Raw genomic sequence first — 14207 nt, 5'->3', positions numbered from 1 at the left:
CGTTGTTTGTCTGTGTTTATTACGACTTTCGTCTAAAATAGTCGCAGTGCAATTTTATAAAATAGTCGCAGTGCAATTTTATCACATCGACTTACGATGAATAGCTCGCCTTGGTCTTTGGTCAGCAATACATAAATTGAGATTTAACTATAACTATACCTTCTTCTCATTCATCCTTGATCCTGTCGCCTTTATCTTTCACTGAAACGTTCAAAACAACCGTTCAATCGGTGAAGCAATCAAAAGCACTTCAATTTTCCCTTTGCTTGTTTTTAAGGATTCTCGACGTGACGGTACGGTCCCTAGAAGTTTCAATGACTTGGGTCTAACTTATTCACATGTGCAAGTAAGGTCTATTGATAAAGGATGTCATTAACGGTAAACCTCATTACTTTGCCATTTTTTCGAGATATTCGAGAGCAAAACATGAAGAGCTCAATATCCCCACGGCGTGGGATAAGGTACGCCTCAGCACACCACGTCTCACTTTGTATTTCACGTGACACTTCGCATGAGCGCGTGGGGAGCTGGCGAGGGGAGGGGCGGCGCCTGTGGCAGATACGAGCAGCCACTGCACTGGCCTGTCAGCCAGCCGACCCGGAGCCACCGGACGCCACCAGCCCCCTCCCATCCCCAGCCCGGCACGGGTCAAACCGACGACACCGACCCACCCCTCCCCCGCGGCCCCTGCCCGGCACGAGACAAGCTGCCCCGGACGGTCTCCGGTAACAGCATGACACCGGAGACCGCGCCAGAGACACCGGGAGACGGCGCTACCAGAGACGGCGCCAGAGCACTGAGAGACTGGAGACAGCGCCGAGTCCGGCTCCGGAGTCACATTGGGAGCGTCGAACGGCGGCAACACGTGGCGTGGTGACACGGGTCATGCTGGTAACACGGATGTCAGGCACGGATGATGGTCACGGGTAGGCGCGCACACAGGATTTTTGAATGGAGGGGCACGACCTGCAAACTGGCCCCCTCATGCCGAAGGGCCCCAGGTCCCAGCCGAAAAAGTTGTCCTACATGAACTTATATGGGCCTGCTGGGGCCCGAGATGGGCCCTCCTGGTTTTCAATCACCATTTCAGCTCATTTTTAGACGGTCTTCGGCTTTCTTAAGATTAGGGGCCCATTTGTAGACAATTTGGGGCAGCCTTCGTGGGTCCCCTCAATTCGAATGGGGAGGACACAGGCCCGTGTGCGTGCCCCCCTTACCCTTGTGCGCCCTTGGTCACGGGTGGGAGATACGAGCACCAAGGGCGCATTTGTGATTTTTAAGGATCAGTTTAAAAAAAAAACTGGATTGACTGAATTCACTTTTCAAATCACGATTCATTTCCGAAAAGAGTACAGACCCAACGCAGATGGTCTGTCCCTCTGTCTGCCCCTCTGTCTGTCTGTCTGTCTGTCTGTCTGGCTGTCTGTCTGTCAGTCAGTCAGTCAGTCAGTCAGTGAGTCAGTCAGTCAGTCAGTCAGTCAGTCAATCTGTCTGTCTGTCAGTCTGTCTGTCTGTCTGTCTGTCTGTCTGTCTGTCTGTCTGTCTGTCTGTTTGTCTGTCTGTCTGTCTGTTTGTCTGTCTGTCTGTCTGTCTGTCAGTCTGTTTGTCTGTCTGTCTGTCTGTCTGTCTGTCTGTCTGTTTGTCTGTCTGTCTGTCTGGCGATGCTGGCTCAGCCCCAACAGAGGCGGCCGAGTCCGCTCGGCGATCTGAGAGGTCGAGCTCACTGGATCAGTGGGGATGGGGAGCGGGGGTGGGGCTCGAACAATGGCAGGACGCCGCTGCCCGAACCGGAGACCGGTACAAAGTCCGTCTGCCGCCTCAGCACCGGGTGACGCCCGCTGGCGTCGCCGGATCGGGTTGCCCGCCGGCAGCGACGCCCTCGGGGCACCCCGCCGGCACTCGTCAGACTCTGGAGGGAGCCGGAGGGCCGCTGACGGGTCACGAAGCTGGGACAGTACAGACGGGATCTGAAGTCTGGACGGTCTGCTGGTCGGCGGATTGAGCAGCAGCTTGGAATTCCGCCATGACAGGTAAGCAGCCGCAGCGACCTCGAAAGGCGAGACGCACTTCGCTGGTGTGAAAAAGAACACTTTTTTTTGACAGCGATGAAAAACATCTCAGTATTTATTGATCAAATGAAACATGCAGCTTGTCCGAACCGTAAGCTATAGCGAATCATGATACATAAATCGTACATAACGTTTTTCAAATCGCTGTCCATTCTATTATTGTAATTTTTAATTTCCCAATTACACTTCACCGGATCTTTTATAATGTTTTTATCTCAGTGCAATCTCTGGCTCGTAAGCACTTTTTCTTTAGCTTTGTGATCTGCTTTTATTCTTCGCTCATATCTGCGCGGACCTCACGTGAGATCCTACCAGTTTCACCATCCTCGGACCGGTGCAGCCTTTGGAAGAAGCCGCTTCAGCGATTGGTTCAAAGTTCATGGGTTCGGGTGTAATGTATCGTTATTTCAACTGATATTATGCTCGAAACTATGGATTTGATGCCATGCTCTCTGCCACAAGTCGGCAATCTCATCATCCCGTGAATCGCTCAGCGTTTGGCGTGGAGAACAGGCGGATTGACTGACTTGAAGAGTACGGATGGACTGACGCCGGCTCTCACCGCGAAAACCTTTACTTACATTCTCGCTCACACCCAGTTAAGAACAGTGTGAAGTGTGATTGAAATATTGCATAACCCGGCACATTCATTCATCCGCTAGTGGCCATTCATTCGCTGTTTTATTCACATTCACAGCGATGTTTTATAAAACATGGTTAATAATGGCGACAACCGGTGGGGCACGAGTTCCCACATATTTAGCCTTGCACAGTGTTTGCATCTGCATGATGGTGCAGGAGGCTCCGTCCAGCGAGAGCAGATCGGACTCATGGGTTTTGGCATGATAGTCGTTATTGAGCTGACATTATGCTGAAATTCGTGACGTCTGAGCTGACTCAAAGTCGACAGGAAGGCTGACTGTTGAAGGAAAATGCGGCTGTGGTTTTCCTAATTAATTTGGCAAGTTGCGATTTGATGCTTCCTTTGATTCAACTGAGCTTGGACCTTAGCGCAATGCAGTTAGTCTCCAGAGTTAAAATAATCTAACGTTTTTGTGGATGCCTTTCATCTGCATTAACATTTGATGCACACTAATTTCAAGAAATTTTAGATCCAAAGCTAGCAAGGTACAGATAACAGAACTGATTCAACATGAATAGAGTCGTCGAATGAACAATAAATTAACTGTAAAGGGCAGCTTGTCATTCTTCATGCATATTTTTTTCGCGTAAAACGTTTTTTTCTCTTGCGTTTCTTAGTTTTTCTTTCTAGCGTTTTCTTTTATACTTGAAAACATACTTTTCATTAAGTGGAATGAATGTGCATATGGACATTTGACAGGAAATAGCCACCCTGTCGTGGAGTGTCTGCTGACGTAAATTAGGTACCAATAGAAAACCTAAAGGGGCCCTGACACTTGTACGATTTCATGGCACGCATTGGCACGAATCGAATCGTGCCCGTGCGCATACTAGTCGTAAACTGACGTGAAGTGTGCGTTAGCTCGTCGTGACTTCGTGCCATGTCGGGGCGAGAACTTTGAAATGTTAAAAGTTTTGGTCACGACAAAATTTCGTGACCGGATCGTGAATTATGCGTAAACTGTTCGTGAAGTCGTCGTGAACTCGTCGGGACGATGCGGGAAGTGCGTAAACTATGTGCAAACTATGCGAAAAGTATTCGTAAACTCGTCGTACCAGCCCTTGCCAATGTGTGGATCTCGGCTTGCTTCGCAGCGCGAAATTTGGGATTGTTTGGTGTTTTTCCAGAGTCGATTGGACGCCTAGATGGGAAGTCATAACCGAAAATGTATTTGACGGGTCATTTCAGGTCAAAGAGGTCAAACTAGGTCACACGGGCTCAGGCTAGGTCACAAAGGTCAAATTAGGCCACACCGTGTCAGGTTAGGTCACAGAGGTCACCATGAGGTCACGATGGGTCACGCCAGTTCACAGAGGTCAGCCAAAGTCACGATAGGTCAGTCCAGGTCAAACTGGTCACATTGTCCTGACCGTAGTCAGGACATTTGTGTCACTGGAGCTCACGATGGGTCAGGCCAGGACACGGAGAAATTGGTAAATGGGAGGTCCCAAGTCGGCATGCCCAAGTCGGCACAAATTGCGCAAACTTGTCCTGCCAATGCGGGAAGTGCGTAAACTATGCGCAAGCTATGCGGAAAGTATGCGTGAACCCGTCGTACCAGTCCGTGTCAATGTGGACACTGATGGGCACGCATTCGTGAATTATTCGTGAAATCGTCGTGAACTGGTCGTGCACTAGACCCACCTTAAGATGGGTCACGCCAGTTGGGCATGCCATAAAACATGGTTAATAATGGCGACAACCGGTGGGGCACGAGTTCCCACATATTTAGCCTTGCACAGTGTTTGCATCTGCATGATGGTGCAGGAGGCTCCGTCCAGCGAGAGCAGATCGGACTCATGGGTTTTGGCATGATAGTCGTTATTGAGCTGACATTATGCTGAAATTCGTGACGTCTGAGCTGACTCAAAGTCGACAGGAAGGCTGACTGTTGAAGGAAAATGCGGCTGTGGTTTTCCTAATTAATTTGGCAAGTTGCGATTTGATGCTTCCTTTGATTCAACTGAGCTTGGACCTTAGCGCAATGCAGTTAGTCTCCAGAGTTAAAATAATCTAACGTTTTTGTGGATGCCTTTCATCTGCATTAACATTTGATGCACACTAATTTCAAGAAATTTTAGATCCAAAGCTAGCAAGGTACAGATAACAGAACTGATTCAACATGAATAGAGTCGTCGAATGAACAATAAATTAACTGTAAAGGGCAGCTTGTCATTCTTCATGCATATTTTTTTCGCGTAAAACGTTTTTTTCTCTTGCGTTTCTTAGTTTTTCTTTCTAGCGTTTTCTTTTATACTTGAAAACATACTTTTCATTAAGTGGAATGAATGTGCATATGGACATTTGACAGGAAATAGCCACCCTGTCGTGGAGTGTCTGCTGACGTAAATTAGGTACCAATAGAAAACCTAAAGGGGCCCTGACACTTGTACGATTTCATGGCACGCATTGGCACGAATCGAATCGTGCCCGTGCGCATACTAGTCGTAAACTGACGTGAAGTGTGCGTTAGCTCGTCGTGACTTCGTGCCATGTCGGGGCGAGAACTTTGAAATGTTAAAAGTTTTGGTCACGACAAAATTTCGTGACCGGATCGTGAACTATGCGTAAACTGTTCGTGAAGTCGTCGTGAACTCGTCGGGACGATGCGGGAAGTGCGTAAACTATGTGCAAACTATGCGAAAAGTATTCGTAAACTCGTCGTACCAGCCCTTGCCAATGTGTGGATCTCGGCTTGCTTCGCAGCGCGAAATTTGGGATTGTTTGGTGTTTTTCCAGAGTCGATTGGACGCCTAGATGGGAAGTCATAACCGAAAATGTATTTGACGGGTCATTTCAGGTCAAAGAGGTCAAACTAGGTCACACGGGCTCAGGCTAGGTCACAAAGGTCAAATTAGGCCACACCGTGTCAGGTTGGGTCACAGAGGTCACCATGAGGTCACGATGGGTCACGCCAGTTCACAGAGGTCAGCCAAAGTCACGATAGGTCAGTCCAGGTCAAACTGGTCACATTGTCCTGACCGTAGTCAGGACATTTGTGTCACTGGAGCTCACGATGGGTCAGGCCAGGACACGGAGAAATTGGTAAATGGGAGGTCCCAAGTCGGCATGCCCAAGTCGGCACAAATTGCGCAAACTTGTCCTGCCAATGCGGGAAGTGCGTAAACTATGCGCAAGCTATGCGGAAAGTATGCGTGAACCCGTCGTACCAGTCCGTGTCAATGTGGACACTGATGGGCACGCATTCGTGAATTATTCGTGAAATCGTCGTGAACTGGTCGTGCACTAGTCGTGAACAGTGCGGGAGCCATCCCAGTTCGTGCACGAAAATTACACGGTTTGCCACGACAAAATCGTGACCGAAAGTCGTGCAAGTGTCAGGGCACCTTAAGATGAAGGGGTAAAACGCCCTCCCCGGCGGCCGGCGTGGTCAGGGCTGATATGATGGTCATAAAGGGTCGCTAAAATAAACCGTTAGATATTTGAAGATCTTGTAATACTTGCTTTTTAGCTACATGTTTTTTGCGCGGTAGCTGAACTAAAATTTCAAAAGCAAATACCTACACAAGTCTCTGCATATGGTGCGCACGTAGCTCAAAACTGCCCGTGCGTAATCACTTTTTATGAAAAATTAATGTGTCTCAAAATTATTTCGATATAAGTTTGTGTTTTGTCTAATTGTCCATATTACATTTTTTGTCTTTGGTCACCAATTAAATTTATCAACTTCTTCACAATCTGAAAACATGGCAAAAAGAGGGAAAATGGCCGGGGACGGAGGCTCCAAAAGACGTCCAGATTCAGTTCAGCCAGTCTCAGCAGGATCTATTCGGAATGAGCTGAACTTCCTCTTCGAAACTCAGGAACTAAAGAAAAAGAAGGAAGCTAAGAGGAGTTTAAAACCAAAAGCTCGATTAAGAAAACAAACAACATCGACTCCTGCCAAGGGAAACAAAAAAGCACCGAAGAACGCAACCGATTTGAAAGCTTCTGAGACCTTGTCGAAGAAGTCGAGGGAAAAAGTTCAAAAGCTGTCAGCACAAGGTTGCAGTGACGAAAAAGAGCAACATAGTGTAGGTCTAATTCGAAATGGTGTCAAACCATCAGCGTCAAAGCGAGTTGTTCCTTCTCGCGTGAAACAGCTCAAGCGATTTTCAGTACCCGATGATCCCTCGTCTTCACCGTCAAACACGTCACTTTCACAATGGTCTGATTTCGTGCCAAGATCTTTACAGAGCCGTTCCTGCTCATCCATATCGAGCTGGGCTTCGGGATCGGGTAATGCAAGGCTTGATAGATCAAGACCTAGATATCAGGTAGTTCAAGAGACAATGCCATCTACGTCTGGACAACCAAGTCGTCCAAAATTCAAACGGCGCAACTCTCCCCATCCACGTCTTTTTAGAACAAAACGGGCCAAAATTCAGTCGTGCGTCAAACGGTCAAGGTCAGTTTCTACCACGTCTTCAGCCAGTAGGGTCTCGGGCACACCTCTGAAACGCAAGATCAAACAAGGATGCACCAGACCTATGAAGCGTGGTGCTAAATCGAAAAAAGCTATGGCCAGCAGAGCTCCAAAACGAGGCAAACAGTGATCAGTCACTTTTGTTATGGCTTTAATTTCTATTTATTTACTGTTCCAGTTTCAAGGTATGTCTTATAACAGGAAAGCAAAAGTATTTATGAAGAGCGATTAAGTATTATGACCAGTGCAAAATGTCATCACCGTAATATAACATCAAGTAATCCGTTTACTCGTAATCAATTAATAAACCAACGGATTTTCTAGTTAATTTTTTATTAAGTTTATTTAAAACGGTATGTAAGGGCGCACACCATAATCAAGTGATGATTGACAGGATAGCAAGTTGCAAACTGTATATACAAAGTAAAACGCTTTTTTATTTCGACAATATTCAATCACACCTCAATAAAGTACACACTGCTATATTCTCATGGATGGACCATTCATCCACGGAACAGTGAACACCTGTTTGTGGCTTTGATAATAACCGCGCTTATTAAACAGCAATGTCTGATTGGCACCGTGTCTTTCTTCTGCGACACTTATATGTCATTTATAATCATTCCCACGCCATACAGACGTCACAGACAGGCAACAAGAAATGCCACGATCCCTTTGCATCATTTTGAAGCATTACAATGGCAGCGTCGAAGCACCCCGCCAGAGTTGGCATTTTCGCTTAAATGCTGATGAAACACCCGAATTGAATCAGGTGACAGAGCTCATATCGCTTGACAACCACTCATTTATGTACTTTGCTGGCAGCATCGACAGCACAACTGCAGATCACATTGCGACAGCAGCAATAAATACGCGTCTCAGTCCACCTCAGTCCCAGCCTACTCGTGTTTCTTTTTATCATCGGCTTTGGCGCTCCTCAGTGCCACGACCTCCTGAGGCTGATCGGCGGCAGCGACCGAGTGAGGTTCATCGAAGGAGCTGCGGCCCAGCAGGGAGCCGATGATTCCTGTGAAAATGTTTCCGGGCCGGGGGCGGTAGGGCACCGGCCGCGGCCGCACCGGGCCCTCAGCGTAGTCGGCCGTCTTGCAGGTCTTGTGCCGGAGACAGACGTCGTAGCAGCAGAGGTCGACGGTGGAGCACTCAGAGTCCGAGTAGCACTCGGTGGGTGCTCCGAAGGCCGAGTAGACGCGCGTGCACACCGCAGGGGACGGCGGGCAGATCTCTACAGGCGCAGAGGGCCGAACGGGTGGGGGTGGGGGTACGGGTACGGGTAGGGGTGGGGGTAGGGGTGGGGGTAGGGGTAGGGGAAGGGAACTTTGCGTCAATCAGTCGACCTGTACCCAGATAAAACATCTTACGAACATATGGACATTGACACCAGCAACGCGTTTTATGGCATTCATAGTCATTCCACTGAAGCATGTTCTATTCAACTGCAACACCATCACACAATGTATTATCTGGCGCCCCTATTCAATGGCCCTTTTGATCACTGAATATTTTTTCCCTTGAAGGGGAAGTGAGATTCGCTATGCAAACTTGCATCGATCTTGACCATGCATATTGCATGCTACAAGGTTTTGGAAGGCAGCAATGTGCTTGACATTGATCAGGGAGAACAAAGGGCTGACAGACGACGGTTAGCGTCGCTATCGAACTTCACTCGGGCGGGGGCCCATGTTCGTTCGATCAACGTGCATAGCATGACTTCTTGAGGCCGGGGTATATTCCCTGGCGATGAATAAATATGTGCACGTCTAAGACCCCGTGCACAGGTTCAGGGTCATGGCCGTCAGATGTTTTATTTAAATGAGCAATGGAAAAATTAAAAAGGGCTGACAGTTTTGAATGGATTCTCATTGCTCACAAAATTTCCGGAATCGTGAAGCTGCACTGAAAGAAAAAATGACACCCTGTACGGGGTATTGACGGTCATGTCAAAAATAACACCCGAGTGGGGTGTTTTGAGGGGAGTCGCTGAGCTATTATAAATGGGGTGTTTGGCGTACACCCCAGGAGGGTTTTGACGCATAGTGGGGAGTCGCAGCCGCTAAAGGGGGGTCAGCGCCGGCCCACATGGGGTTCCGTTAGACTGCAGGTGACACCCCTCAAATATCAGCCGAGCACCCCTTTTTGGTCCCTAAGCACCCGACAGGGTGTCAAACTCCCAAATTAGGGTGTAAAATATAGCAGCTCAACTTCCCTATTTTTCTGATATAACTCCCCATATTGTTCCTGACCCCCACGCGGGGAACCGCGCGCCTTCAGCAGGGAATCTCTCAGAGAAGTTTCACTCCCCTATACTTCCGAAAAACTCCCGGCGAGGATTAAATGTCCTTCGGAACTTGTTTGTTTTGTTGGGTTAGGCCCTTTCGGTCGACAAGACCATTGCAGAGCCGGAAGGATGATAGGAATTAGGGGGAGACATTGGTCTGGGCAGGCACCCTAGTGAGTCGCCGGGGCTGAGCCCGTCCAGAGGACAGGCCACCCAGCCCCAAGGCACTCACTGCACCCGGCACGAGTGCCGGGTGCAGTGAGTTCCTTCGGAACGAGAATCTCAGACTATATTTATAACCGGGTGAGGAGTTACTCTTTCCGTTCGCGGCCTTGCGGCGCCCTGTAGTGTGCACGACCAACGTATGACACGGTAATCAGTCTAGATATCATCATGATATAGTTGGCCACTCTACGCTATGCACGCTTTTGCCTTAGCTCCAAACATGCACCAGCCATTCGTGAAAAACAGGTCCCGATTTTACCAACTTTAGTTTGCGCCATCTATCGGTAGGATTTGAAGCTGAAAACACGGGGTGTCACTCCAGGATAATGACACCCCAGAGGGGTTTCAACGGGGGTGTCTCAGCGACACTCCAATTTTTTGGCCTGCAATTTTTGGGGAGTTCGCTAGCCGAACCTCTCCCAAGGGGGTCATGTACATTTTTGCGGCGTCAAAAGGTAATGGGGCTCCCGTGTCGGGTGTCACAACACCCATGACATCCTAAAATCATGAAAACGGAGCCTAATTTAGGAGTATTTTGGAGTATGTGGTGTCAGATTGTAAGAAATGAGGTTCCCCGATTTTTTTCAGTGTGTGCTATTTTCTAAACTGAGACGACACCTGACTCTCCCGTCACCATGAAGAGCCCTTTCAATCGGTTCACACCAAATTCGTAAAATGCCGGCCGCTAGACCACAAGCTCAGGTGTTTCAGAAAGGGTTACGATTATGACTACTTACTCTGTCGCGTCGGGTAGGGGTACGGTGGCCTGGGGTAGACGACCGGAGCGCTGTGGTCGCAGCAGTAGTACCGGGTTCGGCCGTGGAAGAGGCCGGGACGGTAGTTGTCGTCATAACGGCACCAGTTTCTGTCGAGCAGATAATGGGAACGTGTCAGAAAGGGCACAGGTGGAAATAGTCACTGGAACACTTCAGGTCCAAAACTATTTTCGTAGGTACTGCTCGTAAGGTCTGAGACTAGGTTTCAATGTTCTCATTTTATTTTATATGATCGATAAGGTAGCGTGTTTTGGTTATCTATCATTTTTGTTCAACCATTTTTAATCTTCTCGCCACTCATGATGCTAGCGGGGACCGGCCGAGCATAAAAATTATGATTGTACGTACTTGCAGCCGGAGGGGCGCACGTAAGGGTTGCCGGTGCCCGGGTAGGGGTCTGGGTAGGGGCCCGGGTAGTGTCGATCTGGGTAGTAGCTGTCCGGGTAGCTCTGGGCGTGTCTCAAGGCGTGACGGTCTTCGTGCTCGCCCAGCACGACCACCAGACTCAGAGACAACAGCAGCAGCTTCATCCTGAAAGAAGATCACGCGGGCTAGATGTGAAGACTGCAGGAGCGAGAGCAGAAATGGTAACCTAGGGAAGCCGTAGGTAAATTATGACCCGAAATGATTTTTACAGTGTTTGTATTAAAAATTGCTATCAAATAAAGCGGCAGTTTAACTTCTTAGGTAGTTTTGATCAGAGTGCAGACCGCAGAGTGCTTTCCTAAAATGGCAAATGTTAGCGCCGCTCTACTGAAAGTTCAAGCAATTCTTACTTAAACCTTTGCTATGCAAGTCAATAGGCAAGCGGCACACGTATCCCGTACACTACCTGTTCGCTGTCTCAGTAGGTATGTTCTGTCTCTTCTGCAGCGAGTCACCTGCACGCCTCTGAGGTATCCACTGGCGGCCAGCGGACAGGTGCCGCCTTTATCTGCCCCTCTGCACGGCGGCGCCTGGGGTCAGGGCCGGCCCTGAACCGGCAGCAGCGCGACTGGGACTTCCAGCCGCGTGGTGACGGTCCTGGAACATCCCGCCCCCTCCCGGCGCGGCTGGACAAGGTGCGATGTTCCCCCTGATGACCCTGAGACGGCCAGTGGGCTACTGACCGAGTGCCGCCCAGCCGAGAACGATTGTATTCTCTGCAGCGACCGTCTGCATGGCACCGACCGGCATAGTGTGTAACGCAACTGAGCTGTAAATTTATCATCGCTCTTTCTCTTTTTTGATGCCATAACATGGATATTGACAACCATTTCAGTAAAATGTAAAACATGACCCAAATGCATTAGCATTGAAATATTGGTAAATGTATCTTAAAAACGAATAGGCACATTTTGAGTGCCTTTTAATCGCCTTAAAGTTAGAAAATAAAAATCGTAAGCCAAAATGTTACGTGCGACAGTCTTGCATTCGTAGAATGTTCGAAAAAATCATTTTCTTAAGCAATGATCCGATGACAAATTAACAAATACAACTTGAAATGAGGAACTGCTTTTATAAATTGTTAACACGAAAACGACCACCAGATCTTAAATATGGAGGTTCATCATCCATAAGTCATATCTCCATGGGGACAACGAACCCCTGCATCCACCGAACCCCTGATATAGCTATCTTGCTGTAGGTTTATTCCCGACTGCATCAAACCGGTGTGTACTTAACTCAGCTCCGGGTCAGACTGAGGCCCCGGTCCGCGGGGGTGCGGGGCGGCACTGCAACCTCACGCGACCTTGGTCACGAGAGGCCTCAGGTCACCACAAAAACTGTCCTCCATTCTGTCACTCTCTCTCCTCTCTCCTTTGCTTCTTCCTCTCCTCGTTCTCATTCCTCCCTCCCTGGCACCTGTTCCAGCTAGCTCGGGAAGTGTGGGAGTTTCCCGATGAGTGGCCATAGTACGGGATTTACGCGGCGTATGTGGTGCGAAGGACGTTGGCGACGGCGATGCTTGAATAGGAAGTGAGGGAGGCGAACACGTTTTTTTATAACGTAGGCAGTACGGCAGTATTGAGCAATGTGTGTAACTGGCACTGCCATTTCACTAAAATACTCAGTACCAATTGGGTATTGCAATGCAATCAGTAATCAACTATATTTACATTTTATGAATAGAAACTCACATTTACATTTTAAAGATATTATGAAATTAATGGTAATAAGATAACAACTGTGATGCATCAAAGTAAGGAATGGTGTATGTAAGTGACGCTCTGACTTCTATCTTGCAAGGCATGGCTGATGCAATAACGGCAATATTTGAAAGAAACAGGCAAGTCGCGAAGAGCTAAGACAGCCACACATTCCCACTAAATCGCAATACCAACAGGCAACACAATGGCATATGTTGCTCGTCGACCACCGGTCTTTATAATTGACCACACAAGTCGCATTTTAAAACGGCGGAGCTGTGCTGTGTGTCCTGCTGATAACAAGAAAAACGTCAGAAGCAGAAACGACAAAACAAGGTTGGATTTCTATTTATGTAGAAACTGCCTCTGTCCCAAGCTCTGTCCAATGTCTGTGTATACGTGAGGTGGTTATTGTCTAGCAATTTCGTCCTTTTTTCCAGTAATGCCATTGTTTATTTTCTTATTGCATGGTTGATATGTTCCATTATTTGATAACTAGGTATTCTTGTTTGGACAATAGGACCAGTTTTTAAAATTCCGAGCTTACTCATTTTAGGTATTCTGAATTAGTATTGACTCACCTGGTGCACATACTTTTCTTAATTTAATCGCCCTTAGGTATATGGGGCTTTCGAACATTTCGATAACTTGTTATTTCCCTTGATAAATATTTTACGATTTCGATCTAAATAATTAAAACGTAACAATAATTACAGGGATCTAAGCATTACATAAGAAATAAACTTTCAAGACAGTAAGCAACAGAAATAGCGATAACAAATAAATAAGTTACAGTTGCAAATTTTCTTAGGATCATTGACATTTATCATTCTACCACCTATTATATCGTTTTGCTTGTTTTCAGCCTGTAGGGCAAATGGCGATTGCCCACTAAATTAGCTCGTCACAAACCTCACGAAAGTCGGTAAAATATAGCTACCCTCGGTAATCAGGCATGCGGTGAGTGATCACCGAGCATGCACACTATTCGCGCTTATAATGACGCAAACATGTTGATCTAAAGCTACGCACAAAGCTGGGGAGCTATACTTAACACATTTATACCCACACATATGTATGTAACAAATGTCCTTTTCGATGTGAATGCAATGAACATGCCGACGCCGTCTGATCATATTCACAATTGAGCGCGGATAAAAATATGTAATAAACACATACGGATCTCCACCTCACTGCCAATCAGGCCGCTCTTGAAGTGCTGAAATGTATGTTGTAGATAGGTTCTAATTGAAATTGAGAAATTGTAGTACCTTAGTGAATTATGTAAGACTTTGAATAGGCTTTGAAATGGACACAAATCAGAATCAATCTGCGTCCCGCGCGTATCAAACTCAGAAAGCACCCAAACTCATGACAACCAAACTCACTACGAATACAGGCTGAGATTAACTGGCATATGCTCCACTGAGCAGCCGGTAATCCGCTGCAGTACCTATGTATTGGGCATTCCTCCCCCTCCCCCTCCCCGCGACCTCGCCAGACAGGGTGGGCCAATCCCTACGCCGATGACGTCACGCGTGCTGACGATTGAGCGAGGCGGAGACGGCCCAGCGTTCTAGAGCCAGCTCGGGTAACCACGACAGGGCGGAGGGATGAGGCATGAAAGAACGGAGAAATCCCAT

General features: G+C 47.8%; 1 protein-coding gene across 1 annotated transcript; it reads right to left on the bottom strand.

Annotated features, from left to right (window-relative positions):
* Positions 1-6647: 6647 nt before the first annotated feature.
* LOC122387430 lies at positions 6648-12210 on the bottom strand. Its single transcript, XM_043377613.1, has 4 exons — positions 11268-12210; positions 10784-10966; positions 10397-10524; positions 6648-8381 (listed from the first exon to the last, which is right to left on the bottom strand). The coding sequence occupies exons 2-4, from the start codon at positions 10963-10965 to the stop codon at positions 8038-8040; spliced, it is 654 nt and encodes a 217-aa protein (XP_043233548.1). The 5' UTR covers position 10966; positions 11268-12210; the 3' UTR covers positions 6648-8037.
* Positions 12211-14207: the final 1997 nt, after the last annotated feature.

The sequence above is a fragment of the Amphibalanus amphitrite genome, unplaced genomic scaffold (assembly GCF_019059575.1).
Source record: "Amphibalanus amphitrite isolate SeventyFive unplaced genomic scaffold, NRLGWU_Aamphi_draft 000286F_arrow, whole genome shotgun sequence".
Classification (NCBI taxonomy): domain Eukaryota; kingdom Metazoa; phylum Arthropoda; class Thecostraca; order Balanomorpha; family Balanidae; genus Amphibalanus; species Amphibalanus amphitrite.
Note: the sequence above shows the minus strand (reverse complement) of the source record. Positions and strands in the feature narration are given on the sequence as shown.

What these genes read in the sequence shown, in the direction of transcription:
- LOC122387430 (XM_043377613.1), bottom strand. Translation starts at nt 10,965, where the DNA reads ATGAAGCTGCTGCTGTTGTCTCTGAGTCTGGTGGTCGTGCTGGGCGAG. An exon ending in GTGCGCCCCTCCGGCTGCAA is followed by an intron (nt 10,525 to 10,783) that starts GTACGTACAATC and finishes TCTGCTCGACAG; the next exon opens with AAACTGGTGCCGTTATGACG. An exon ending in CCCCTACCCGACGCGACAGA is followed by an intron (nt 8,382 to 10,396) that starts GTAAGTAGTCAT and finishes CTGCGCCTGTAG; the next exon opens with AGATCTGCCCGCCGTCCCCT.